Source organism: Mustelus asterias, chromosome 21 (genome assembly GCF_964213995.1).
Source record: "Mustelus asterias chromosome 21, sMusAst1.hap1.1, whole genome shotgun sequence".
NCBI classification, from domain to species: Eukaryota; Metazoa; Chordata; class Chondrichthyes; order Carcharhiniformes; family Triakidae; genus Mustelus; species Mustelus asterias.
In genome coordinates, this window is record NC_135821.1 from 28,539,320 (window position 1) to 28,565,342 (window position 26,023).

General features: G+C 46.7%; 2 protein-coding genes across 2 annotated transcripts in view; one reads left to right on the plus strand and one right to left on the minus strand.

The window, feature by feature from the left end:
• Window positions 1-353: 353 nt before the first annotated feature.
• On the minus strand, window positions 354-19,627 carry smdt1a (single-pass membrane protein with aspartate-rich tail 1a). Its single transcript, XM_078237638.1, has 3 exons — window positions 19,433-19,627; window positions 6,913-7,057; window positions 354-1,606 (listed from the first exon to the last, which is right to left on the minus strand). The coding sequence occupies exons 1-2, from the start codon at window positions 19,592-19,594 to the stop codon at window positions 6,920-6,922; spliced, it is 300 nt and encodes a 99-aa protein (XP_078093764.1). The 5' UTR covers window positions 19,595-19,627; the 3' UTR covers window positions 354-1,606; window positions 6,913-6,919.
• Window positions 19,628-25,211: 5,584 nt separating this feature from the next.
• The window catches only part of naga (N-acetylgalactosaminidase, alpha), a 266,612-nt gene continuing 265,800 nt past the window's right edge, over window positions 25,212-26,023 (plus strand). The window contains exon 1 of the mRNA XM_078237640.1: window positions 25,212-25,328. The gene's annotated coding sequence lies outside the window, so the exon portion shown is untranslated. The remainder of the gene's footprint in view (window positions 25,329-26,023) is intronic.

Consider the following 26,023-nt stretch of genomic DNA (forward strand, 5'->3'; position numbering starts at 1 on the left):
GTCAAGGTAAATGATTCATACTAAAATGATTGGCTCATCCGGTTATGATGAACATAGTAGGCAGGCAGATGAATAGAATTTAGACTAATTTGGGATGCCCCAAATCGTTCTCCCACACGTGTGGACCAGGCCTGGGCGACAATAAATTACATCTTCAATCAGAATTACTGCCTCCAAGAGTTCTTTGTATTTGCTGAGCTGTAATTAACAAAGAGAAATCTCTCACATAATTCTATGATTCTATGATTCTCACTATGATTCTATGATTCTATGATCTATGATCTATGATCTATGATCTATGATCTAAAAGCCAGCATAATATATCAGTCTCTGAAAAACTGCTACAGATGGAGTTGGTTTTGACTGAGTTTATTGCTGTGGATGACAGATGCCGCCACAGATGGCTCTGGCCCCTCAGACAGCACAGGCCCATTCAAACATGCCAAGCATATACTTAAAGTAAAGAAACCCGGTTAACAAATCATTTAACCCTGCAACATTGTGCGCTTAATTAAAACATGGAGCTTGAAAAAAGACAGAGCAGACACCCAGTAAGATACAAATGTGAATGATGGCTGGAGATGGACAATATTCATTCCAGAGCTTGTACATACCCCACTGGGAATGGCCAAAACATTCAAAACCATTACCTATTTGCATTAATGCTGATTTATTTTTAAAAGTCCTCGGATTAATTAGGGTACGGTTTACTCACTGAATACGCTTCAGTCCATTTGGTGCTTCTGAAATTCAAATTCTTGATCAGAATTTGAATCAGATTGCAAGTGTTTGCTTCAAGGCAAAGCTTTTATCTCTTTGGCCGCACTCAGATCATTAAGTTCAGCCATTTCAATTTAAAACTTCCACAAATGAAGCAAGAAATCTGGCTTTGCGCTACCATCTGGGGAGGACATCTGGGCCAGGAACCCAGTCATCACACATCATGGGAAGCTGTGTCTGCACCAACAAGTCTGCAGTAAACGTCAGGGACTATAATGAGCTGAGGAAAAAAAGCACAGACACCAACAATATCTGCCAGCATTCTACCCCAACCCTGAGGCAATGGAGCAGGAGGGGTCAGTATGGCAGGCCATTTAGACAGGTCACACTCTAGCCTGGTGATTTGTTCGGTCTAAAATGGGAAGTGCTGAGGAGCAAGAGAGAGTCAAACTTAGGAAAAGCAGAGCAAGTCTGAGAGGCCCTCGTTTGAATCATCGGCCGGGATTGACCAGCAGGAAGTGCTGGAAAATCCTGCCCTAGATCTCTGGGAAAAGAAAGGTTTTCTCAGAACGAGGAGAGAAGAAAATAATCACCTTTCTAGTCTTAAAGGGAACCTAGTTGAGGACATGTTCTCAACAGGATGCAGCCCATGTCAAACCTTCAGAATGGACAGTTTCTTTAAAACAAAGTGCTAATTTTCTCTCCAAACACACTATGTACGACACATGCAAAATACAGTCATGGACTGATCATATTTTCTCTTCAGTGTTCATGTTTCTTTGTAGCTGGCGATATCAGCAGGGGTGGGGGCTTCAGATACTGGAATATGTACAGTTAGTTAGTTCCTTTCAATCCAATCACAGCACCTCACAAACATAGCAGAAATCTGAAAGACAAAAACAGGAGAAAGACTGTTTTTCTTTGTTTCTGAAGCCTTTAACATCTTCCCAATTTATTCCCCAGGCGATGGGACTACAACCATCAGTGGCAGACATTAATCCTCAACAGTCAGACGTGAAGTGGTAACCAAGTGAAGCCACTGAGGTGGTACAGTGGTTAGCACTGCTGCCCCTCAATGCCAGGGATCCAGGTTCGATTCCTGGTTTGGGTGACTGTGCGGAGTCTGCACATTCTCCCTGTGTCTGCGTGGGTTTGCTCCGGTTTGCTCCCACAATCTGAAAGGCGTGCTGTTCAGTGGATTAGCCGTGCTAAATTCCCCCTCAGGTGCCGGAGTGTGGCGACTCGGGGATTTTCACAGTAACTCCATTGCAGTGTTAATGTAAGTCACTTGCGATACTAATCAATAAACTTAAAAAAAACAGAACCCTTTTGATTGCGAAATCGGGGCATCATCATTAGTATCGGGATACTAAATCAGCAAACCAGAGAATCTGTATGGATAATCCAGCAAAGAGCTCAAATACAGCCATGGAAGTTTTGAGAATTTGTATTTGGTTTTAGAATACTGGTATCAGTAAAAACTGCTGTTTAAATCCATCTGATTCATTAAAATCAGAAGGACGTATTTTACACAGAGGGCGGTGGGGGCCTGGAATGCGCAGCCGGGCAAGGTGGTGGAGGCGGACACACTGGGAACGTTTAAGACTTATCTAGATAGCCACATGAACGGAGTGGGAATGGAGGGATAAAAAAGAATGGTCTAGTTTGGACCAGGGAGCGGCGCGGGCTTGGAGGGCCGAAGGGCCTGTTCCTGTGCTGTATTGTTCTTTGAAGAGCGGTAGATGTAGTTTATATGGAATTCAGCAAGGCGTTTGATAAGGTGCCCCATGCAAGGCTCATTGAGAAAGTGAAGGGACATGGGATACAAGGGGACATTGCTTTGTGGATTCAGAACTGGCTTGCCCACAGAAGGCAAAGAGTGGTTGTAGATGGGTCTTTTTCAACATGGAGGTCGGTCACCAGTGGAGTGCCCCAGGGATCTGTTCTGGGACCCTTGCTCTTTGCGATTTTTATAAATGACCTGGATGAGGAAGTGGAAGGATGGGTTGGCAAGTTTGCTGATGACACAAAGGTTGGTGGGGTTGTGGATAGTGTAGAGGGATGTCAGCAGTTGCAACGAGACATAGGTAAGATTCAAGACTGGGCGGAGAAGTGGCAGATGGACTTCAACCCAGATAAGTGTGTGGTGGTTCATTTTGGCAGGTCGAATAGGATGAAAGAATATAATATAAAGGGTAAGACACTTGGCAGTGTGGAAGATCAGAAGGATCTTGGGGTCCGGGTTCATAGGACGCTCAAAGTAGCGTCGCGGGTGGAGGCTGTGGTTAAGAAGGCATATGGAATACTGGCCTTCATCAATAGAGGAATTGAGTTTAGAAATCGGGAGATAATGCTGCAGCTGTATAGGACCCTGGTCAGACCCCACCTGGAGTACTGTGCCCAGTTCTGGTCACCTCATTACAGAAAGGATGTGGAAGCCATAGAAAGGGTGCAGAGGAGATTTTCAAGGATGTTGCCTGGATTAGGTGGCATGCCTTATGAGGATAGGTTGAGAGAGCTAGGTCTTTTCTCCTTGGAGAAGCGAAGGATGAGAGGTGACCTGATAGAGGTGTATAAGATGTTGAGGGGTATTGATGGAGTGGATTCACAGAGGCTTTTACCCAGGGCTGAAATGGTTGCCACAAGAGGTCACAGGTTTAGGGTGCTGGGAAGTAGGAGATGTTAGGGGTAGGTTTTTCACTCAGAGGGTGGTGGGTGCGTGGAATCGGCTGCCGGTAGTGGTGGTGGAGGCGGATTTGATAGGGTCTTTTAAGAGACATTTGGATAAGTTCATGGAAGTTAGTAAGATAGAGGGTTATAGGTAAGCCTAGTAGGTAGGGACATGTTTGGCACAACTTGTGGGCCGAAGGGCCTGTTTGTGCTGTAGCTTTTCTATGTTCTAAAATCCCTTAGGGAAGGCACGGTGGCACAGTGGTTAGCACTGCTGCCTGACAGCGGCAGGGACCCAGGTTCAATTCCAGCCTCGGGTCACTGTGTGTGGAGTTTGCATGTCCTCCCTGTGTCTGCTTGGGTTTCCTCCGGGTGCTCTGGTTTCCTCCCACAGGCAAAAGATGTGCAGGTTAGGTGGATTGGCCATGCTAAAATTGCCCCTTAGTGTAGGGAGATTAGCAGGGTAAATACATGGGGTTACGGAGATAGGGCCTGGGATTGTGGTCGGTGCAGACTCGATGGGCCGAATGGCCTCTTTCTGCACTGTAGGATTCTATGATTTTAAGGAAACCCGCTAACTGTACCCAGACTGAGGAACAAATGATAGACTGGGAAATGTTGAAAATTCTCAAAACTTCCTAGCACACCAGTCACTGAAAGCAAGCAGTTAGGAAGGCAAATGGTATGTTGGCCTCCATTGCGAGAGGACTGGGTACAGGAGCAAAGGATATTTTACAGGGCCTTGGTGAGACCACACCTGGAGTATTGTATGCAATTTTTGTGTCCTTATCCAAGATACAATTGCCCTAGAGGAGGTGCAGAGAAGGTTCACCAGACTGATTCCTGGGATGGCAGGATTGTCATACAAGGAGCGTTTGGGTCAGGCAGCAGTGGTTAGCACTGTTGCCTCACAGCGCCAGGAACCAAGGTTCAAATCTGGCCTTGGGTCACTGTCTGTGCGGAGTTTGCACATTCTCTCCATGTCTGCGTGGGTTTCCTCTGGGTGGTCCGGTTTCCTCCCACAGTCCAATGTTGATTCCCAGCTTGGGTCACTGTCTGTGCGGAGTCTGCACGTTCTCCCTGTGTCTGCGTGGGTTTCCTCCGGGTGCCCCGGTTTGTCGCACAGTCCAAAAGACTGGTTAGGTGCATTGGCCGTGCTAAATTCTCCCTCAGTGTACCCGAAGAGGCACAGGCGTGTGGCGACTAGGGGATTTTCACAGTAAATTCATTGCAGTGTAAATGTAAGCCTACTTGTGACACTAATAAATAAACTGTAAAATGTGCAAGTTAGGTGGATTGGCCAGGTAAAACTGCCCCTTAGTATCCCAAGATGTGTAGGTTAGATGGGTTAGCAATGATAAATGAGGTTACAGGGATAGGGTGCGGGAGATGGCCTGGGCAAGATAATTGTCAGAGTTGGTGCAGACTCAATGGGCTGAATGGCCTCCTTCCGCACTGTAAGGATTTTATGATTCAAATGGGCCTGTTTTCACTGGAGTTTGGAAGAACGAGAGGGCACCTCATTAAAACATATAAAATTCTGACAGGGCTGAATAAACTGGATGCAGGAATGTTGTTTTCTCTGGTTGGAGGGTCTAGTACAAGGAGTCACAGTGTCAGGACATACTTGGGCAATTTGTCACATTGTTGGGTTGATGCCAATGCTGTAGCTGGACTGGGACAGCTTGGTTAGGGATGTGGCTAAGTCTGGAGCACAGTCATCAGTACTGCTGGGATATTGGTGGGAGCACAGCCTTCGCTCTTGGCTGTGTCTCATAATCGCAGAGTGAATCAAATTGGCCAAAGAGTGGCTTCTCTGAGGCTGTGATCTCAGGAGGCCGAGATGGATTATGCAGCCTTGTCTTTAGCACTCTCATGCTGGCCTCCACCATCACTGATGATGGGAATATTCATAGAGCCTCTGCCATCTGATAGTTCTTTAATTTTTCACCATTCATGGTGGAAGTGGCAGGACTTTGACCTAATCCATTGGTTATGTGATTGCTTAGCTCTGTCTAGCACCCACTGTTCAGCATGTGTGTCGTCCTGTGTTGTTGCTTCACAACATTAGCTCTTCGTGTGGACTTATCTGATACTGCTCCTAATATTCTTTTCTACACTCCTCCTGGAATGAGGATCTTCTCCTGGTTTTTGATAGTAGACTGAGGGATATGCGGGGCCACAAGGTTACACATTCTGGTTGAAGATAATTCTGCTGCTGATGAGGCCACAGCGCCTCATGGGTGCCCAGATTTGAGCTGTCGGATCTATCTAAGCGAAACTATTAAACACTTATCACCCTCTCCCTCACAGCGCCCAATATTACTCCCTCCCTCACAGCACCCAATACTACTCCCCCTCCCTCACAGCACCCAATACTACCCAACCCTTCACACAAGCATCATGATAATTTTAAGTCTCATAATGGCGTCAGAGCGGGGAAAGATTTGGGAAGTATTGTCCTCGAATAGATCGTGTGGACTTCGAATTGGCTAAACCCACCCCCGCTCCTTTCAGTCAAGGCTGCTGGATCATGGTCAGCACACAGAACATGAGGGTTAGTTGTCATCAACTGCAATCAGCGGCCCAAGTGCACCTTTACCACAAACACAGAAAAGCACCTTAAAATGCATTTGAAAAACAGACCCCAGCTGCCTCTGGACCAGTCTGACATCAGGCCACTGATTTACAACTACCCAGTTACAGGTGGAACAAAAACAGAAAATGCTGGAAAATCTCAGAAGGTCTGACAGCATCTCTGTACAGAAAATAGATGTGGAGATGCCGGCATTGGACTAGGGTAAGCACAGTAAGTCTCACAACACCAGGTTAAAATCCAACAGGTTTATTTGGTAGCACAAGCCACAAGCTTTTGGAGCGCTGCTCCTTCATCAGGTGAGAATAGAGCCAACGTTTTGCGTCTGGATGACCCTTCTTCAGAGCTCTATTCTCTCTCCATTGATGCTGCCAGGCTTGCTGAGATTTTCCACATTTTCTGTTTTTGTTGTGCTCACTTAGAGTTCTCTCTAGCCTGTTCTCTCCCAGAGTCGCTTACCATGTGACTCTATACATCATACTTTGGCAGTGCTATTCTGCAGACCCATGTTAGGACTGAACTCTCTATCCCTTCCTGTCAAGGTTTTTTAAGTTTAAGTTTATTTATTAGTGTCACAAGTAGGCTTACATTAACACTGCAATGAAGTTATTGTGAAAATCCCCTGGTCGCCACACTCTGGCGCCTGTTCACGTACACAGAGGGAGAATTTAACACGGCCAATGCACTTAACCAGTGCGTCTTTCAGACTGTGGAAGGAAACCCACGCAGACACAGGGAGGATGTGCAGACTCCGCATAGACAGCGACCCAAGCCAGGAATCAAACTCAGATCCTGGCACTGTGAGGCAGCAGTGCTAACCACTGTGCCACCCAAGGTGGAGTTTTACATCTCACATTTATCAAATGTAAAAAGCTCTATCGTTCATGGTATCACTGGTAGGAAGTTTATGGGAAAGATTTCTATACCCATCAGTTAATCGTCATCATCATCGTCGACTGGGACAAAGATGTCGTGTTCCTCCAGTAGTGAGGCGAAGCTCTTGCTGATCTGAGTACCCATGTATAGGAACGGGATGACCACAATGAAGACCTTCACAAGACCAAAGGAAGTCTGTGGAGGAGAAAATCACAGAATAAAACATATCCTTGAAAGATTGTCACCCCAATTCTCTAGGTATCAACTCAGTGCAGTTCCAGCATGGATAATGTTAATGGCCTATTCAACAGCCAAACTTGATCTCACCTTGAAGCAGACACAGCGGAGGTGGCAAACGTGCCTCCATGGATAGCACTCTCGCCTCAGAGTCAGAAAGTTGTCGGTTTGAGTCCAGTTCCAGAAACCCGAGTCCAGAATCTAGGCTGATGCTCCAGTGCAGTAGTGTGGGAGCGGTGCATTGTCAGAGGTGCCATCTCTCAGATAAGACCTCTCACAGAGGACCTGTCTGGCCCCTCTGCAAAATAGGGCCATGGGATCTTTACATCCTCAAGGAGGAACAGGAGGGTTCTCTCGGGGGGTTATAATCTCTTCACATCCCTCAGACAACATAGAATCATAGAATCTACAGTGCAGGAGGAGGCCATTTGGCCCATCGAGCCTTCACCTAAAACAATCCCACCCAGGTCCTATCCCCATAACTCCATATATTTACCCACCTAATCCCTCTGACACTAAGGGGCAATTTGCTGTGGCTAATCAACCTAACCTACACATCATTCGGGCCATGGGTGGAAACCGGAGCACCCGGGGGAAACCCATGAGGACACAGGGAGAACATGCAGACTCCACACAGACAGTGACCCAAGCCAGGAATTGAGCCTGGATCCCTGGCGCTGAGGCAGCAGTGCTAATCTCTGTGCCACCGTGCCGCCCAGATGGTGCCCATTATCACACAGCTGTTTGTGAGCACTTGATGTGCACAAATATTCTGCCAAATTACAACAGAGGAGATTAGTTTTTTGTTTAAAAGTTTATTTATTATTGTCACAAGTAGGATTACATTGACACTGCAATGAAGTTACTGTGAAAATCCCCTAGTTGCCACACTCCGGCACCTGGTCGGATACACTGAGGGAGAATTTAGCACGGCCAATGCATCTAACCAGCACGTCTTTCAGACTGTGGGAGGAATCTGGAGCATCCGGAGGAAACCGACACAGAAAGAACATGGAAAACTTCCATGGTTCTATTTTTCCCCAAATAAAGCCTTCTCCTTTCCTGTATTTCTTTGTCCTTCACTCTCTAATCCAGCCTGGTCCATTCTCAGTCGCTTTTTCTCCGTCACACTCTTGATATGCTGTTCATATCCTTATTTGTTGAGTCACTGACTCTGTTTCCTTTCTCTTCCTGCAAGAAAGCTGATCCAGGCATTCATTTTAACCAAATTCTCATGAGATTGCGAGACGCTAGTTAGAACAGCTATGGGGGCAATCCTTACAAACACTTTTTTAATAAAGTAAATCTGTGCAAAAAAAAACTTTATTCAGCCGCTTTCAAGCTATATTAAGGAGTGTGTATCAGGCAACACTGTGTGGAGGCTCTGAGATTCTTTTTTTAAAGTTCATTAATTAGTGTCACAAGTAGGCTTACATTAACATTGCAGTGAAGTTACTGTGAAAATCCCCTAGTCAGCACACTCCGGCGCATGTTTGGGTACACAGAGAATTTAGCATGGCCAATGCTAAATGCTAAATGCTAAATGGGCGGCACGGTAGCACAGTGGTTAGCACTGCTGCTTCACAGCTCCAGGGACCTGGGTTCAATTCCCGGCTTGGGTCATTGTCTGTGTGGAGTTTGCACATTCTCCTCATGTCTGCGTGGGTTTCCTCCGGGTGCTCCGGTTTCCTCCCACAGTCCAAAGATGTGCGGGTTAGGTTGATTGGCCATGCTAAAAAAATTGCCCTTAGTGTCCTGAGATGCATAGGTTAGGGGAATTAGTGGGTAAATATGTAGGGATATGGGGGTAGGGCCTGGGTGGGATTGTGGTCGGTGCAGACTCGATGGGCCGAATGGCCTCTTTCTGTGCTGTAGGGTTTCTATGATTCTATGAATGCATCTAACCAGCACGTCTTTCAGACTGTGGGAGGAAACCGGAGCACCCGGAGGAAACCCACACAGACACGGGGAGAACTTGCAGACTACGCACAGACAGTCACCCAAGCCGAAATTGAACCTGGGTCCCTGGCGCTGAAGGGCAGCAGTGCTAACCACTGTGCCACCCACTCTGTCAAGAGTGTGTGTGAGTAGGTTAGTGAGGAAAATAAATCTGTGCCTGCTGTAAAATGCACACGTGGCCAGAACTGTGATGGGTTCCAATTTCCCCACTGTCAATCCTCAAGTTGAGTTGGAGGAATTTCCTAGATTTCAACACAGCGCCCCCCCAAACCCCTCCTCCCCTCAAAACAACCCCCGCCAAAAACACCTCCCATGCCCCAAAACCCCTTCCCCCCCCAAAAAACCCTCCCCCCCCAAAAAAACCCTCCCCCAAACCCCTCCCCCCCTCAAAACAACCCCCCCAAAAACCCCTCCCCCACCCCCAAAACCCCTCCCCCACCCCCAAAACCCCTCCCCCACCCCAAAACCCCTCCCCCACCCCCAAAACCCCTCCCCCACCCCCAAAACCCCTCCCCCACCCCCAAAACCCCTCCCCCACCCCCAAAACCCCTCCCCCGAGAAACTGGCCTGGGATTTTAAGCAGGATGAGAGCAATCAAAGACAAAAGGTTCTGAATTGTGTGAAGGTTGTGAAATTTGGAATCTGAGTCACAGGTGGAATTATTAGACTTCACCGGGGTAAGAAATATTAGTTTTCCTGTTGTTTACCTTCGACTAGTGTGAAGACTGTGGACCAATGCTTTCGTATCAAATTACCAAAGTGACTTCAGTATTCAATGCAATTAATGTGTGTGTAATACAGGATGATGTCCATATTAACAACGATTTTGCTGGATTATGTAAATGCAAAGGGAAGGAAAAGGATTACATCAGCGTTTTGCAATCCATTTCCAATGTGACCCCATTTTAACTCACTATCACCTGCTCAAGGGAAATTAGGGATTGATAAAGGCTGGCCTTGCCAAAAATGCCCGCACCTCAAGGAGGGGAAGTTAATATGACCCCAGAAACCAGCAAAATCAAAAAAGTTAGTGTTGGGCGTCTAGAATTAGTTTAACTCTATTTTAATCTAATATAGATACATTCACCAGAGAGGGCAGTGGTAATGCTATCGGACTAGTTAGCCATAGACCATGCTAATGCAGGATTCAGAACCCACCACGCCAGTAGGCAAAATTGGAATTCAATTAAGAAATCTGAAATATAAAGCCAGTCTCAATAACAGGGACTGTGACACCATGAATTATCCTAAAAACCCATCTGGTTCAATAATGCAGTGCAGAAAGAGGCCATTCAGCCCATCAAGCCTGCACCGACAACAATCCCACCCATGCCCTAGCCCCGTAACCCCACGTATTTACCCTGCTAATATCCCTGAAACTAAGGGGTAATTGAGCCAATCAACCTAACCCACACATCTTTGGACTGTGGGAAGAAACCGGAGGAAACCCACGCAGAACGTGCAGATTCCAGACAGACAGTGACCCGATGCTGGAATCGAGTCCAGGTCCCTGTGAGGCAGCAGTGCTGACCACTGTGCCACCCACAAATCTGCAGTCCTTACCTGGCCTACACGTGACTCCAGACCCACAGCAATGTAGTTGACTTGTAGCTGCCCTCTGAAATGCCCTAGCAAGCCACTCCAATCAGGGGCAATTCAGGAAAGGCATCAAATGCCAGCCTTGCCAGCAACACACACATCTCATGAAAAAAAAGGAAGAAAGCTACAAGAATCAATTTGATTTTACATTATCAAAATAAATCAGTCACAATTAATCCTAAAGCCTTGATAGGACAGCATCGTGGCACAGCGATTAGCACTGCTGCTTCACAGCACCAGGGACTGGGGTTCAATTCCGGCCTCGGGTCACTGTCTGTGTGGAGTTTGCACATTCTCCCCTTGTCTACATGGGTTTCCTCCGGGTGCTCGGGTTTCCTCCCACACTCCAAAGATGTGCGGGTTAGGTGGATTGGCCATGTTAAATTGCCCCAATTAGCAGGGTAGATACGTGGGGTTACAGGGATAGGGCCTGGGTGGGATTGTTGCTGGTGCAGACTCAATGGGCCAAATGGCCTCCTTCTGCACTGTAGGGATTCTATGATTCTATTGAGTTATAGGAGTTCTATATGTATTAAATTGCACATGACTTGAATGCAGCTTTAATATTGTAGATGTTCAAATTTCTGGAATGCAAAGAGATAAAAATTTCCCATTGTCTGTGTCAGCACAAGGGAATGATAAGGAGAATGAATAGAGACTTTCACAGCTGCTGGCAGCTGCCCTTTCACCTCAAGTCCCAACTAAAATAGGCCAGTAACTGACACCACAAGCTCTGATCCAACCATCAGGACAAACTCGGGTGGCCAATGGTCAGACGGGGTTAAAAAGCCAGAGTACATAGGACCCCATGGCGCAGAAATAAAGAGTCGCCGCAGAGGTGGAAACGGTAGACTTTGCAAGCAGAGAAGTTACAGCCCACGGTGTGGCAGAACAGAGGAGTCTTCGGAGCAGAACTGAGAGGAGTAAAGTACATCTAACTGCGTCCGATGCTCAGACGGAGAGGTCCAATGAGCTGTCAAGCTGCTGCCTTGGTTTGTTAGGTATAACTTTTGTTTCTTAATAAATGTCCTGTTACCCCTGCTGCCAAGGACCCAGGTTCAATTTGTGGCTTGGGTCACTGTGCAGACTCCACATAGACATTTTCCCCGTGTCTGCATGGATTTCCTCCGGTTTCCTCCCACAGTCCGAAAGACGTGCTGGTTAGATGCATTGGCCGTGCTAAATTCTCCCTCAGTGTACCCGAACAGGCGCCAGAGTGTGGCGACTAGGGGATTTTCACAGTAACTTCATTGCAGTGTTAATGTAAGCCTACTTGTGACTAATAAATATACTTAAACTTTGAATATCTTCTGTTGACTTATTCGTTTTAGCTTTATGAAGCCATGATACTCACAAAGACATTCAGTTTCTAATGATTGAAGTTCAGGAATTATAGATCAACATATATCACGTAAAACATGAGGATTTGCTTTTAAAGTACTTTGGAACATTATTTGGGTTGTGTTTGCTGCCTTTGCCATGCTTCCGTGACATCATTGCAAATGATGGAGGAGGGGGCAGCCAGGAGCAGAGATGCTTCTCAAATTGTTATTAAAGAGTGATTTAAAAAGCCCCACCTTCTCCAGGTCAGAGTGAGGGAGGAGAGGAATGGAGCCAGGGACCAGGATGGAGAGACTTTTAATTCACCGGGTGATGGTCGCAATTCCGGATTACAACCACCATATCCCGTTTGCAGCTCTGGGATTTTGTCCAGTTGGATCTTACTTTGATCCCGAGGCCGTTATCCCAGTTCCTCAGCCCCGTGGCATTTCAATGGTCAGGGTGCAGCCACCCGGGCAGCATCTGAATCTCCCAAAAGCCGGGAAGGTGCCCCGGAGCTGCGGGATATGATTGCTGTCATCTGGAACTGCGGCTCCTACCAGGTGGATCAGAAACAACCCCTCTCTCCTCATCCTGCTCCCCAGAAACTGCGGGGAGCTCATGTCCCAATCGCCTGCCCGCAGTGAGGCTCAGAAACTGAACAGTTTCAAAATCCGAATTATATCCAACTGGCACAATCACTCCTGCAAATAATGTCTTCTGTGCATTGTGCGGATGGCTATCAGCAGCCATTCTGAGATGGCAGGAGATTGAATATCAGATTTTGGCCAAACTCTCCATATTCCCTGGTGATAGAATCATAGAATAGGAGGCCACTTGGCCACTTGGAGGCCACTTGGCCCATCGAGTCTGCACCGAATCCATCAGAAAATCTTACCCAGGCCCTCTCCCTGTAACCCCATGTATTCAGCCCACTAATCCCCCTAACCCACACACCCTGGGACATTAAAGGGCAATTCAGCATGGGCAATCAACCTGACTTGCACATCTTTGGACTGAGTGAGAAAACTCAGCAAAGCCCCTATTCTCCCACCCACCCATTTGATTCAGCAACCCTCCACCCCACTACACTGACCCTTATTCTCAATCACTACCCCATCCACTTCACTCATTCAGTAGCCTAGTGCTTCTAACAGCCTTACACACAGCAAGACCTACCTGCCCTGGAGCCACAGGCCAATCTCCAAGTGTGCACGAACCAGCACAACGTCCCTACTTGTGAAGGGACACTGACATAAAGTGACAGTGAACGGTTAGAATCTGGAATGCACTGCCTCGGAGTGGGGGCAGATTTAATCATGGCTGTCAAGAGAGGACCAAATAATTATTTGAATAGAAGCTAGGGCTACAGGGGCCTAAACTGCTCAACCTCTCTTCATAAGCGAAGCCTTCTTTCAGGAGATTTTTTTTTAGTTTAGTTAGGGCATTATGGTCAGCTGTACTGTGCTGTACTTTTCTGTGTTCTACATTCCAAGACAAACTCCTCATCTCTGGAATCAATCTAGTCGATCTGTCTGAACTGCCTCCAATCCAACTATATCCCTCCTCAGGTAAGGGGACCAACACTGTGCACAATACTCCAGGTGTGGTCTACAGTAGAACATAGAACATTACAGCGCAGTACAGGCCCTTCGGCCCTCGATGTTGCGCCGACCAGTGGAACCAATCTAAAGCCCCTCTAATCTACACTATTCCAATTTCATCCATATGTTTATCCAATAACCATTTGTAGGCTCTTAATGTTGACGAGTCCACTCCTGCTGCAGGCAGGGCATTCCACGCCCTTACTACTCTGAGTAAAGAACCTACCTCTAACATCTGTCCTATATCTCTCACCCCTCAATTTAAAGCTATGTCCCCTCGTGCTAGCCATCACCATCCGAGGAAAAAGGCTCTCACTATCCACCCTATCTAATCCTCTGATCATCTTGTATGTCTCTATTAAGTCACCTCTTAACCTTCTTCTCTCTAACGAAAACAACCTCAAGCCTCTCAGCCTTTCCTCATACGATTTTCCCATCATACCAGGCAACATCCTGGTAAATCTCCTCTGCACCCTTTCCAACACTCCCACATCTTTCCTATAATGTGGCGACCAGAACTGTACGCAATACTCCAAATACGGCCGCACCAGAGTTTTGTACAGTTGCAGCATGACCTCCTGGCTCTGAAACTCAATCCCTCTACCAATAAAAGCTAACACACCGTACGCCTTCTTAACAACTCTATCAACCTGGGTGCCAACTTTCAGGGATCTATGCACATGGACACCCAGATCCCTCTGTTCATCCACACTACCAAGTATCTTACCATTACCTTTTTTTTTTTGAGAAAGTGACCAAGGAGGTGGATGGGGGCAGGGCAGTGGACGTGGTATATATGGATTTTAGTAAGGCGTTTGATAAGGTTCACCATGGTAGGCTTCTGCAGAAAATGCAGATGTATGGGATTGGGGGTGATCTAGGAAATTGGATCAGGAATTGGCTAGCGGATAGGAAACAGAGGGTGGTGGTTGATAGTAAATATTCATCATGGAGTGCGGTTACAAGTGGTGTACCTCAGGGATCTGTTTTGGGGCCACTGCTGTTTGTAATATTTATTAATGATCTGGATGAGGGTATAGTTGGGTGGATTAGCAAATTTGCTGATGACACCAAAGTCGGTGGTGTGGTAGACAGTGAGGAAGGGTGTCGTAGTTTGCAGGAAGACTTAGACAGGTTGCAAAGTTGGGCCGAGAGGTGGCGGATGGAGTTTAATGCGGAGAAGTGTGAGGTAATTCACTTTGGTAGGAATAACAGATGTGTTGAGTATAGGGCTAACGGGAGGACTTTGAATAGTGTGGAGGAGCAGAGGGATCTAGGTATATGTGTGCATAGATCCCTGAAAGTTGGGAATCAAGTAGATAAGGTTGTTAAGAAGGCATATGGTGTCTTGGCGTTTATTGGTAGGGGGATTGAATTTAGGAGTCGTAGCGTTATGTTGCAACTGTACACAACTCTGGTGCGGCCGCACTTGGAGTACTGTGTGCAGTTCTGGTCCCCACATTACAGGAAGGATGTGGAGGCTTTGGAGAGGGTGCAGAGGAGGTTTACCAGGATGTTGCCTGGTATGGAGGGGAGATCCTATGAGGAGAGGCTGAGGGATTTGGGATTGTTTTCGCTGGAAAGGCGGCGGCTAAGAGGGGATCTTATTGAAACATATAAGATGATTAGAGGTTTAGATAGGGTGGATAGTGATAGCCTTTTTCCTCTGATGGAGAAATCCAGCACGAGGGGGCATGGCTTTAAATTGAGGGGGGGTAGTTATAGAACCGATGTCAGGGGTAGGTTCTTTACCCAGAGGGTGGTGAGGGATTGGAATGCCCTGCCAGCATCAGTAGTAAATGCGCCTAGTTTGGGGGCGTTTAAGAGATCCGTAGATAGGTTCATGGACGAAAAGAAATTGGTTTAGGTTGGAGGGTCACAGTTTTTTTTTTTTTTTTTAACTGGTCGGTGCAACATCGTGGGCCGAAGGGCCTGTTCTGCGCTGTAATGTTCTATGTTCTATGTTCTATTAGCCCAGTACTCTGTATTCCTGTTACTCCTTCCAAAGTGAATCACCTCACACTTTTCCGCATTAAACTCCATTTGCCACCTCTCAGCCCAGCTCTGCAGCTTATCTATGTCCCTCTGTAACCTGCCACTTCCCTCTGCACTGTCTACAACTCCACCGACTTTAATGTCATCCGCAAATTTACTAATCCATCCTTCCACGCCCTCATCCAGGTCATTAATAAAACTGACAAACAGCAGTGGCCCCAAAACAGATCCTTGCGGTACACCACTAGTGACTGAACTCCAGGATGAATATTTCCCATCAACCACCACCCTCTGTTTTCTTACAGCTAGCCGATTCCTGATCCAAACCACTAAATCACCCTCAATCCCATGTGTCCGTATTTTCTGCAAAAGCTTACCATGGGGAACCTTATCAAACGCTTTGCTGAAATCCATATACACCACATCAACCGTTTTACCCTCATCCACCTCTTTGGTCACCTTCTCAAAGCACGACTTACCCTTCACAAAACCATGCTGACTATCTCTAATCAAATTATTCCTTTCTAGGTGATTATAAATCCTATCTCTTATAATCCTTTCCAATACTTTGCCCACAACAGAAGTAAAGCTCACCGGACTATAATTACCAGGGTTGTCCCTACTCCCCTTCTTGAACAAGGGGACATTTGCTATCCTCCAGTCTTCTGGCACTGTTCCTATAGACAATGACGACACAAAGATCAAAGCCAAAGGCTCTACAATCTCCTCTCTAGCCTCCCAGAGAATCCTAGGATAAATCCCATCCGGCCCAGGGGACTTATCTATTTTTACCCTTTCCAGAATTGCTAACACCTCCTCCTTATGAACATCAATCCCATCCAGTCCAACAGCCTGCATCTCAGTACTCCCCTCGACAACACTGTCCCTCTCCAGTGTAAATACCGATGAAAAATATTCATTTAGTGCCTCTCCTATCTCTTCAGACTCCACGCACAACTTCCCACTGCTGTCCTTGACTGGCCCTAATCTTACCCAAGTCATTCTTTTACTCCTGACATACCTATAGAAAGCTTTAGGGTTTTCTTTGATCCTACCTGCCACAGACTTCTCATGTCCCCTCCTGGCTCTTCTTAACTCTTTCTTTAGGTCCTTCCTGGCTAACTTGTAACTCTCAAGTGCCCTAAATGAGCCTTCACGTCTCATCTTAACATAAGTTTCCTTCTTCCTCTTCACAAGAGATTCAACCTCCTTAGTAAACCACGGTTCCCTCACACGTCTGCATCCTCCCTGCCTGACAGGTACATATTTATCAAGGACGCGTAGTAGCTGTTCCTTGAACAAGTTCCACATTACAATTGTGCCCATCCCCTGCAGTTTCCTTCCCCAACCTATGCCAGCTAAATCTCGCCTAATCGCATCATAATTTCCCCCAGCTATAACTCTTGCCCTTTGGTATATACCTATCCTTTTCCATTGCTGGGGTAAACGTAATCAAATTGTAGTCACTGTCACCAAAGTGCTCCCTTACCTCCAAATCTAACACCTGGCCTGGGTCATTACCCAGTACTAAATCCAATGTGGCCTCGCCTCTTGTTGGTCTATCTACATACTGCGTCAGGAAGCCTTCCTGCACACATTGGACAAAAACCGACCCGTCTAAAGTACTCAAACTATAACTTTACAAATATTGACTGGAAAAGCTAAAGTCCCCCAGTACAACTACCTGTTACTTTCGCTCCTATCCAGAATCATCTTTGCAATCTTTTCCTCTACATCTCTGGAACTTTTCGGAGGTCTATAAAAAACTCCCAACAGGGTGACCTCTCCTTTCCTGTTTCTAACCTCAGCCCAAACTACCTCAGTAGACGAGTCCTCATCAAATGTCCTTTTTGCCATCGTAATACTGTCCTTGACTAACAATGCCACACCTCCCCCTCTTTTACCACCTTCCCTGCACTTACTGAAACATCTAAACCCCGGAACCTGCAACAACCATTCCTGTCCCTGCTCTATCCATGTCTCCGACATGGCCGCAACATCGAAATCCCAGGTACCAACCCATGCTGCAAGTTCACCCACCTTATTCCGGATGCTCCTGGCGTTGAAGTATACACACTTCAAACCACCTTCCTGCCTGCCAGTACACTCCTGCGACTCTGAAACCTCATCCATGACCTCACTACTCTCAACCTCCTGTACACCGGAGCTACAATTCAGGTACCCACCCCCCTGCTGAATTAGTTTAAACCCTCCCGAAGAGCATTAGCAAATTCCCCCCCCCCCCCCCCCCCCAAGATATTGGTACCCCTACAGAACAAAGAACAATACAGCACAGGAACAGGCCCTTCGGCCCTCCAAGCCCACGCCGCTCCCTGGTCCAAACTAGACCATCCTAGTTGAACCCCTCTGGTTCAAGTGCAGACCATCCTGTTTGTAGAGGTCCCACCTACCCCAGAAAGAGCCCCAATTGTCCAGGTATCTGAATTCCTCCCTCCTGCACCACCCCTGTAACCACGTGTTCAACTGTTCTCTCTCCCTATTCTTCTCCTCACTATCACGTGGCACGGGTAACAAACCAGAGATAACAACTTTGTTTGTTCTAGCCCTAAGCTTCCACCCTAACTCCCTGAATTTCTACCTTACATCCCCATCCCTTTTCCTACCTATGTCTTGAGTGCCTATGTGAACCGTACAGTAGCAGCAACGCTTTCTTACTTTCATATTCTATTCCTTTAGCAATAAATGCCAAAATTTCATTTGCCTTCTATTCTTACCGCCCTCTCTTCCTACTTAAAACCTGTTGTAAAACTTGATTTTTCCCCCACGGTTCTGTTGAAAGGTGATCCATTTGAAACCTTAATTTTATTTCTCTCTCCACAGAGGCTGCCTGACCTGCTGAGAATTTAAAATTATTTATTGCTGTCTCAGGTAGGCTTACAGCAACACAGCAATGAAATTGCTGTGAGAATCCCCTAGTCGCCACACCCCGGCGCCTGTTCGGGTACACTGAGGGAGAATTTAGCACGGCCAATACACCTAACCAGTGCGTCTTTCGGACTATGGGAGGAAGCCTACGCAGACACGGGGAGAACATGCAGTCTCCACACAGACAGTGACCCAAGCTGAGAATTGAACCCAGGTCCCAGGAGCTGAGAGGCAGCAAGTAGCAACAATCCATTTTTTGTTTTTAATTCAGGGTCCCAGCATCCGTGGTATTTTTTCAGCAGCACAGTGGGTTAGCACTGCTGCCTCAGAGCGCCAGGGACCCGGGTTTGATTCCCAGCTTGGGTCACTGTCTGTACAGAGTCTGCACGTTCGCCCCATGTTGAGTTTCCTCCAAGTGCTCCAGTTTCCTCCCACAGTCCAGAAGACGTGCTGGTTAGGGTGCATTGGCCATGTTAAATTCTCCCTCAGTGTACCCGAACAGGGAGTGTGGCAACTAGGGGATTTTCACAGTAACTTCATTGCAGTGTTAATGTAAGCCTACTTCTGACACTAATAAATAAACTCGAAACTTTAATTTTTTTGTCCCCCATTCCAGTTTCAGTTGATCGACTGAAGTATCCATAGATATGCAGGTTAGGTGGATGGACTATGCTAAATGTGCCCCTGAGTGTCAGGGGATTCGGAGGGTGGCTGCATTGCCTTTCCTGCACCGTCCGGATTCTATGATCCGCCCTTCGGCATCGATTGGTGGTTGAAGCTGTCATTCAGCGGCGATTGGCCAATAAGATTACTTCCCTGATGACGCTCCCGCCAATCTTACACGCCATTGGTCAGTTCAGACATACATCATGGCGCCCCGGGCGTCTATTGGCCCTTGCGCGCTGTCAATCAATCCAGTCCCGCCCTCCCCAGCCGCCCGCTTGTCACCCGGATGCGCCGCTCCTCTCACCTTGACGGGTTTGGGTAAAATGGCTCCCGATCTGGTCATCACCACGCTTCTGGCAGAGTCGAGTCCGACCCCGGCGTTAGTTGCGGGGTTCAGAAAGCCCCGGATCGCCTCGGTCCGCAGGGCGCTCCGGAAGCCGAGCAGACGCCGCGCAACTGCCGCCATCTTAGTCAGAGGGAGAGAAAGCGCCGGCCGCTGACGTCACAGGTATTTGAAGGGCGCAGCGCCACCTTTGACCCCGGACGCCTGGTTCCCATAGCAACCGGTTACCATGGTGCCACCATCAACAATACATACTGACAGACCAACTAACAGACTGACAGACCAGCTCGCCTACAAACCCCATTGTACGAGATGGGTTGGGACCTGTCTTTGATATTGTTAAGATTATTTTGTTAGGTAGGCTGGGTTAAGACATAGAATCATAGAATCCTACAGTGCAGAAAAAGGCCATTCAGCCCATCAAGCCTGTGCTAACAACAATCCCACCCAGACCCTATCCCCGTAACCTTACATATTTACCCTAATAATCCTCCTGACACTAAGGGGCAATTTAACATGGCCAATCAACTGAAACTGGAATGGGAAAATAAAATGTAAAGTTCATTTATTAGTGTCAGAAGCAGGCTTACATGAACACAGCAATGAAGTTACTGTGAAAATCCCCTAGTCGCCACACTCCGGCGCCTGTTCGGGTACACTGAGGGGGAATTTAGCACGGCCAATGCACCCTAACCAGCACATCTTTTGGACTGTGGGAGGAAGCCGGAGCACCCGGAGGAAACTCTTGCAGACACGGGGAGAACATGCAAACTCCACACAGGCAGTGACCCAAGCCGGGAATCGAACCCGGGTGCCTGATGCTGTGAGGCAGCAGTGCCAACCACTGTGCCACCGTGCTGCCCCCATGTTCTGATTGAGGGTGACACAATGGTTAGCACTGCTGCCTCACAGCGCCAGTTGAAATAGTCAAATTGGAGGTAGCCAATGCATGGAGAGGGGTCAGAATCGGAAACCGACAGTGCAGAAGGAAGTCATTCAGCCATTGAGTCTGTTGCAATGAGTTGCGACAGGGGCACGGTCAGGTGGTACCAGAGAAAAGGGTTTTTGAGCTCAATTCCTGTCGCTCATTTTCTCTTCCACCTTGTTCTGTCGGAAAAAAGATACAAAAGTCTGAGATCACGTACCAACCAACTCAAGAACAGCTTCTTCCCTGCTGCTGTCAGACTTTTGAATGGACCTACCTTGCATTAAGTTGATCTTTCTCTGCACCCTAGCTATGACTGTAACAGTACATTCTGCACTCCTTTCCTTCTCTATGAACGGTATGTTTTGTCTGAATAGTATGTAAGAAACAATACTTTTCACTGTATGTTAATACATGTGACAATAATAAATCAAATCAAATCCACCTTATACTCAGAGCTCTCAATATCATGTAATTGTCACCAGAATCAGTTTGTATTGTGCGATCCAGGATTGAAGTCAGGGGCAGGGTGGGGTGGAGTAAGGTTACATTCCTGACTGCACCACCCACAGCGATTACATTTTCGACTGACTCACTATTGTCAGGGTTGTGGCGATTCTCATCTTGATTGCAAAACATTAGCAATAATAATGCTAAAAGTGCCTTCCACGACTTCAGAGCCTCCCAAAATTCTTTAAACCAATGAAAACCTACTGAAGTGTGTGGGCACTGTTGTCATGTGGGAACTTTTAGTTCCAGCATTTGTTTCGTCCGTGAAGGGAATTTATTCAAAAATGTTGAAATAAACTTATGCATCCAAATTATAGTGCACAAAATTAAGTGGGCTAAATTGATCTTCTATTTTAAACAAGACGTTAAGATGGCCGTTTTATCTTCCACCTATCTTGAGGTTGAAGATGTGGGGGGAGGAGAGGGTATGTTGGGACTGGAGGGGAGAGAGTGATTTTCTTCATGAGCAACATTCATGGTTATGAATACAGGTTATGTTGCAACTCTTGAAGTTACTAAGCAGGGAGAGAGGTGAGTATCAATTGTCAAATGCATCACATCCTGAGTTCAGTTGATCTTAGAGTGATTTTTTAAAACATTCTTTCATGAGATATGGGTGTCACTGGTTGGATCAGCATTTATTGCCCATCCCTAATTGCTCTTGAAGGCGCATTTAAGAGTTAATCACATTGTTGTGCATCTGGAGTCACATGTAGGCCAGACCAAGTAAGGACAGCAGATTTCATAGAATCGTAGAATCTCTACAATGCCAAAGGAAGCATATCAAATCTGCACCAACTCTCCGACAGAGCATCTTACCCAGGCCCTATCTTCGTCACACCATATATTTACCCCTCTAATTCTCCTAACCTATGACCTTGACAGAAATCTTTGTATCCTCATTGGCTACAGGTGAAGTTCCAGAGGACTGGAGGATAGCCAATGTTGTTCTGTTGTTTAAGAAGGGCAGCAGGGATAATCCAGGAAATTTTAGGCCGGTGATCCTTACGTCAGTGGTAGGGAAATTATTGGAAAAGATTCTTAGGGACAGTATTTACTCACATTTGAAAACAAATGGACCTATCAGTGATAGACAGCATGGTTTTGTGAAGGGCAGGTCGTGCCTCACTAACTTGATCAAGTTTTTCGAGGAAATGACAAAGATAATAGATGAGGGAAAGGCAGCGGATGTTGAATACATGGACTTCAGTAAAGCCTTTGACAAGGTATCTCCTGGTAGACTGGTACGAAAGGTGAAGTTACACGGGATCAGAGGAAAGCTGGCAAGATGAATACAGAACTAGCTTGGCCATAGAAGACAGAGGGTAGCAGTAGAGGGGTGCTTTTCTGAATGGAAGGCTGTGACTAGCGGTGTTCCACAGGGATCAGTTCTGGGACCTTTGTTGTCCATAATATATATAAATGATTTGGAAGAAAATGTAACATTTAACATAAATCAGAACAGAGTTGAGGGGGAACTTCTTCTCTCAGAGGGTAGTGAATCTCTGGAATTCTCTGCCCATTGAAGTGGTGGAGGCTACCTCGTTGAATATGTTTAAATCACGGGTAGATAGTTTTCTGATCGATAAGGGAATTAGGGGATATGGGGAGCAGGCGGGTAAGTGGAACTGATTCGTTTCAGATCAGCCATGATCTTGTTGAATGGCGGGGCAGGCTCGAAGGGCCAGATGGCCTACTCCTGCTCCTATTTCTTATGTTCTTATGTAACTGGTCTGATTAGTAAGTTCACAGACGATACAAAAATTGGTGGAGTTGCGGATAGCGAAGAGGATTGTCAGAGGATACAGCAAGATATTGACCGGTTGGAGACTTGGGCGGAGAAATGGCAGATGGAGTTTAATCCGGACAAATGTGAGATAATGCATTTTGGAAGGTCCAATGCATGTAGGAATTATACAGTAAATGGTAGAACCCTTAGGAGAATTGAAAGGCAGAGAGATCTGGGCGTACATGTCCACCGATCACTGAAATCTGGCAACGCAGGTGGAGAAGGTAGTCAAGAAAACATCCAGCAAGCTTGCCTTCATGGGTTGGGGCATTGAGGATAGAAATTGGCAGGTCATGCTGCAGCTGTACAGAACCTTAGTTAGGCCTCATTTGGAATATTGTGTACAATTCTGGTCGCCACACCAGAAGGATGTGGATGCTTTGGAGAGGTACAGAAGAGGTTTACCCGGATATTGCCTGGTCTGGAAGATATTAGCTATGAAGAGAGATTGGATAAACTTGGTTTGTTCTCACTGGAACGACTGAGGTTGAGGTGTGACCTGATAGAGGTTCACAAGATTATGAGTGGCATGGACAGAGTGGATAGTCAGATGCTCTTTCCTAGGGTAGTAAAGTCAAGTACCAGGGGACAAAGGTTTATGGTGCATGGGGAAATGTTTAGAGGAGATGTGCGAAGGAAAGCACTTACACAGAGGGTGGTGAGTGTCTGGAACGCACTGCCCGGGGGGTGTGGTGGGAGCGCATTTAAGGGGCATCTAGGCGAATACATGAATAGGATGGGAATGGAAGGATACGAACTCCGTAAGTGCATACGGTTTTAGTTTAGGCAGGTATCATGATCGGCACAGGCTTGGAGGGCCGAAGGACCTGTTCCTGTGTTGTTCTTTTCTCTTTGTTCTTTATACATCTTTGGATACCGAGGGGCAATTTAGCATGACCAATCAACCTAATCGGCACATCTTTGGACTGTGGGAGGAAAACTGAGCACCCGGAGGAAATACATGCAGACACGGGGGAGAACGTGCCAACTCCACACAGATAGTAACCCAAGGCCAGAAATGAACCCAGGTCCCTGGCACTGAGGGGCAGTAGTGCCAGGGGCACTATGCCACTATGCCGTCCCAGAATTTCCTTCCCTGAATGACATTAGTGACCCAGATGGGTTTTTACAACAATCAACAATGGTTTCATCGTCATCATTAGACTTTTTAATTCCAGATTCTTTTTACTGAATTCGGATGGTAATCTGCTGTGGTGGGATTTGAATCTGGGTCCCCAGAACATTACCGTGGGTCTCTGGATTATCAGTCTATTGACGATACCACTACGTCGCTGCCTCCTCTATTGATTATAGCATCATTGATTTGCACAGTGCAGAAACAGGCCATTCAGCCCACAGTGCCTGTACTAGCCCTTTGAATGAGCTACCTAATTAATCCCATTCCATTTCAATCAGGTCTTCTCTCAGTCTTTTCATTGACTGCTCGATCTTTCTTGATAGTTGCAACACCCTGTTGAATCGGTACTATCCTTGTGAATCTGTTCTGCTCTTTCCCCGATACTGTAATATCCTTTTTAAAATTAAACATAATTCTGTCATCTTCAGCTTCTCAGAGTGCACATTCATCAAACTCTACACATAGGAATCAAATCTAAACCTGAGTACTGGGGGAGTGCTGCACTGTTGGAGGGACATTACTGAGGGAGCAGCACACTGCCAGAGGGACAGTACTGAGGGAGTGTTGAACTGTCAGAGGTGTCATGTTCTGGAGGAGATGTTATAAGGTGGATGTAAAAGATCCCATTCCATACTGAAAGAAGAGCAGAGGGTTCTCCTCGTGTCTGCACTAAAAAATAACCCCAAAATATCCCCAGAAAACAGTTTCCATTTGTAGGACCTTGCTCTGAGAAAATTGGCTGTCAGATTTCTGATAAAGTTTATTTATTAATGTTACCAGTAGGCTTACATTAACACTGTGATGAAATTACTGTGAAAATCCCCTAGTCGCCACACTCCGGCGCCTGTTCGGGTACATTGAGGGAGAATTTAGCATGACCGATGCACCTAACCAGCACGTGTTTCAGGCTGTGGGAGGAAACCGGAGCAGCCGGAAGAAACCCACGCAAACACGGGGAGAACGCAGGTCCCTGGTGCTGTGAGGCAGCAGTGCTAACCACTGTGCCACCATGCCACCATTACAAGACAGACTGCATTTCAAAATTTCTTCACTGGCTGTGAAAATCTTTGAGACAAAAAAGATAAGCTTGCGTTTAAATAGTGCCTATATAGTCCCTGGACATCCCAAACTGAATTTCGACTTAAATACCTTTGAAGTGTAGTCACTCTTCTAATGTAGGAACATGACAACCAATTTGTGCTCAGAACGATCTCACAGCCATGAGCTCATGAGTAGATAATCCTGTTTTTAGGTGCTGGCTGGCGATTAATTGGTGGCCAGGTCACCAGAGAAAATTCCTCTTCTTTAGGTAGGGCCAGGAGACCTTTTACACCCATCTGAAATAGCCAATTGGGCCTCGGTTTAAAGTCCCATCCGACAGCACAATGCTGAATCAGTATGTGCTCAGGATTCTGGAGTGGGGTTTGCAAGCACAAACAGATTAACTGGCCATTCATTTTAATTCTGTCAGTGAAACTTGTGCAGAATTAATACAGTAAGTACTAATATTAAGAATTAATACAATTAGTACAAAGTTATGAGGGATATAGAGAGGGTAGATAGGAAGAAACTTTTCCCCTTAGTAGTTCCCCTTAGGAGTTGATAACCAGGGGGCAGAGATTTAGGGTAAGGAGCAGGAGATTTCAATGGGATTTGAGGAAAAGCATTTTTTACCCAGATGGTGGTGGGAATCTGGAGCTCGCTGCCTGAAAGGGTGTTAGAGGCAGAAACCTTCACAACATTTAAGAAGCCTTTAGATGAGCACTTGAAATGACATAGCACACAAGGCTATGGACCAAGTGCTGGAAAATGGGATTTAAATTGATAGATGTCTGATGGTGGGTGCAGACACGATGCTGAAGGGCCTTTTTCTGTGCTGAAAATTCAATGACTCTAGTCCAACGATGTGCAGATTAGGTGGATTGGCCATGTGCAGAGGGACCTGGGGGTCCTTGTGCATGAGACGCAAAAACCCAGTCTGCAGGTGCAACAGGTGATCAAGAAGGCAAATGGGATGTTGGCCTATATCGCAATGGGGATAGAATATAAAAGCAGAGATGAATTGCTGCATCTGTACAGGGCATTGGTGAGGCCGCAGCTGGAATACTGTGTGCAGTATTGGTCCCCTTATTTGCGGAAGGATATATTGGCCTTGGAGGGAATGCAGAGAAGGTTCACCAGGTTGATACC

What these genes read in the sequence shown, in the direction of transcription:
- smdt1a (XM_078237638.1), bottom strand. Translation starts at nt 19,594, where the DNA reads ATGGCGGCAGTTGCGCGGCGTCTGCTCGGCTTCCGGAGCGCCCTGCGG. An exon ending in TTTTACCCAAACCCGTCAAG is followed by an intron (nt 7,058 to 19,432) that starts GTGAGAGGAGCG and finishes TCTCCTCCACAG; the next exon opens with ACTTCCTTTGGTCTTGTGAA.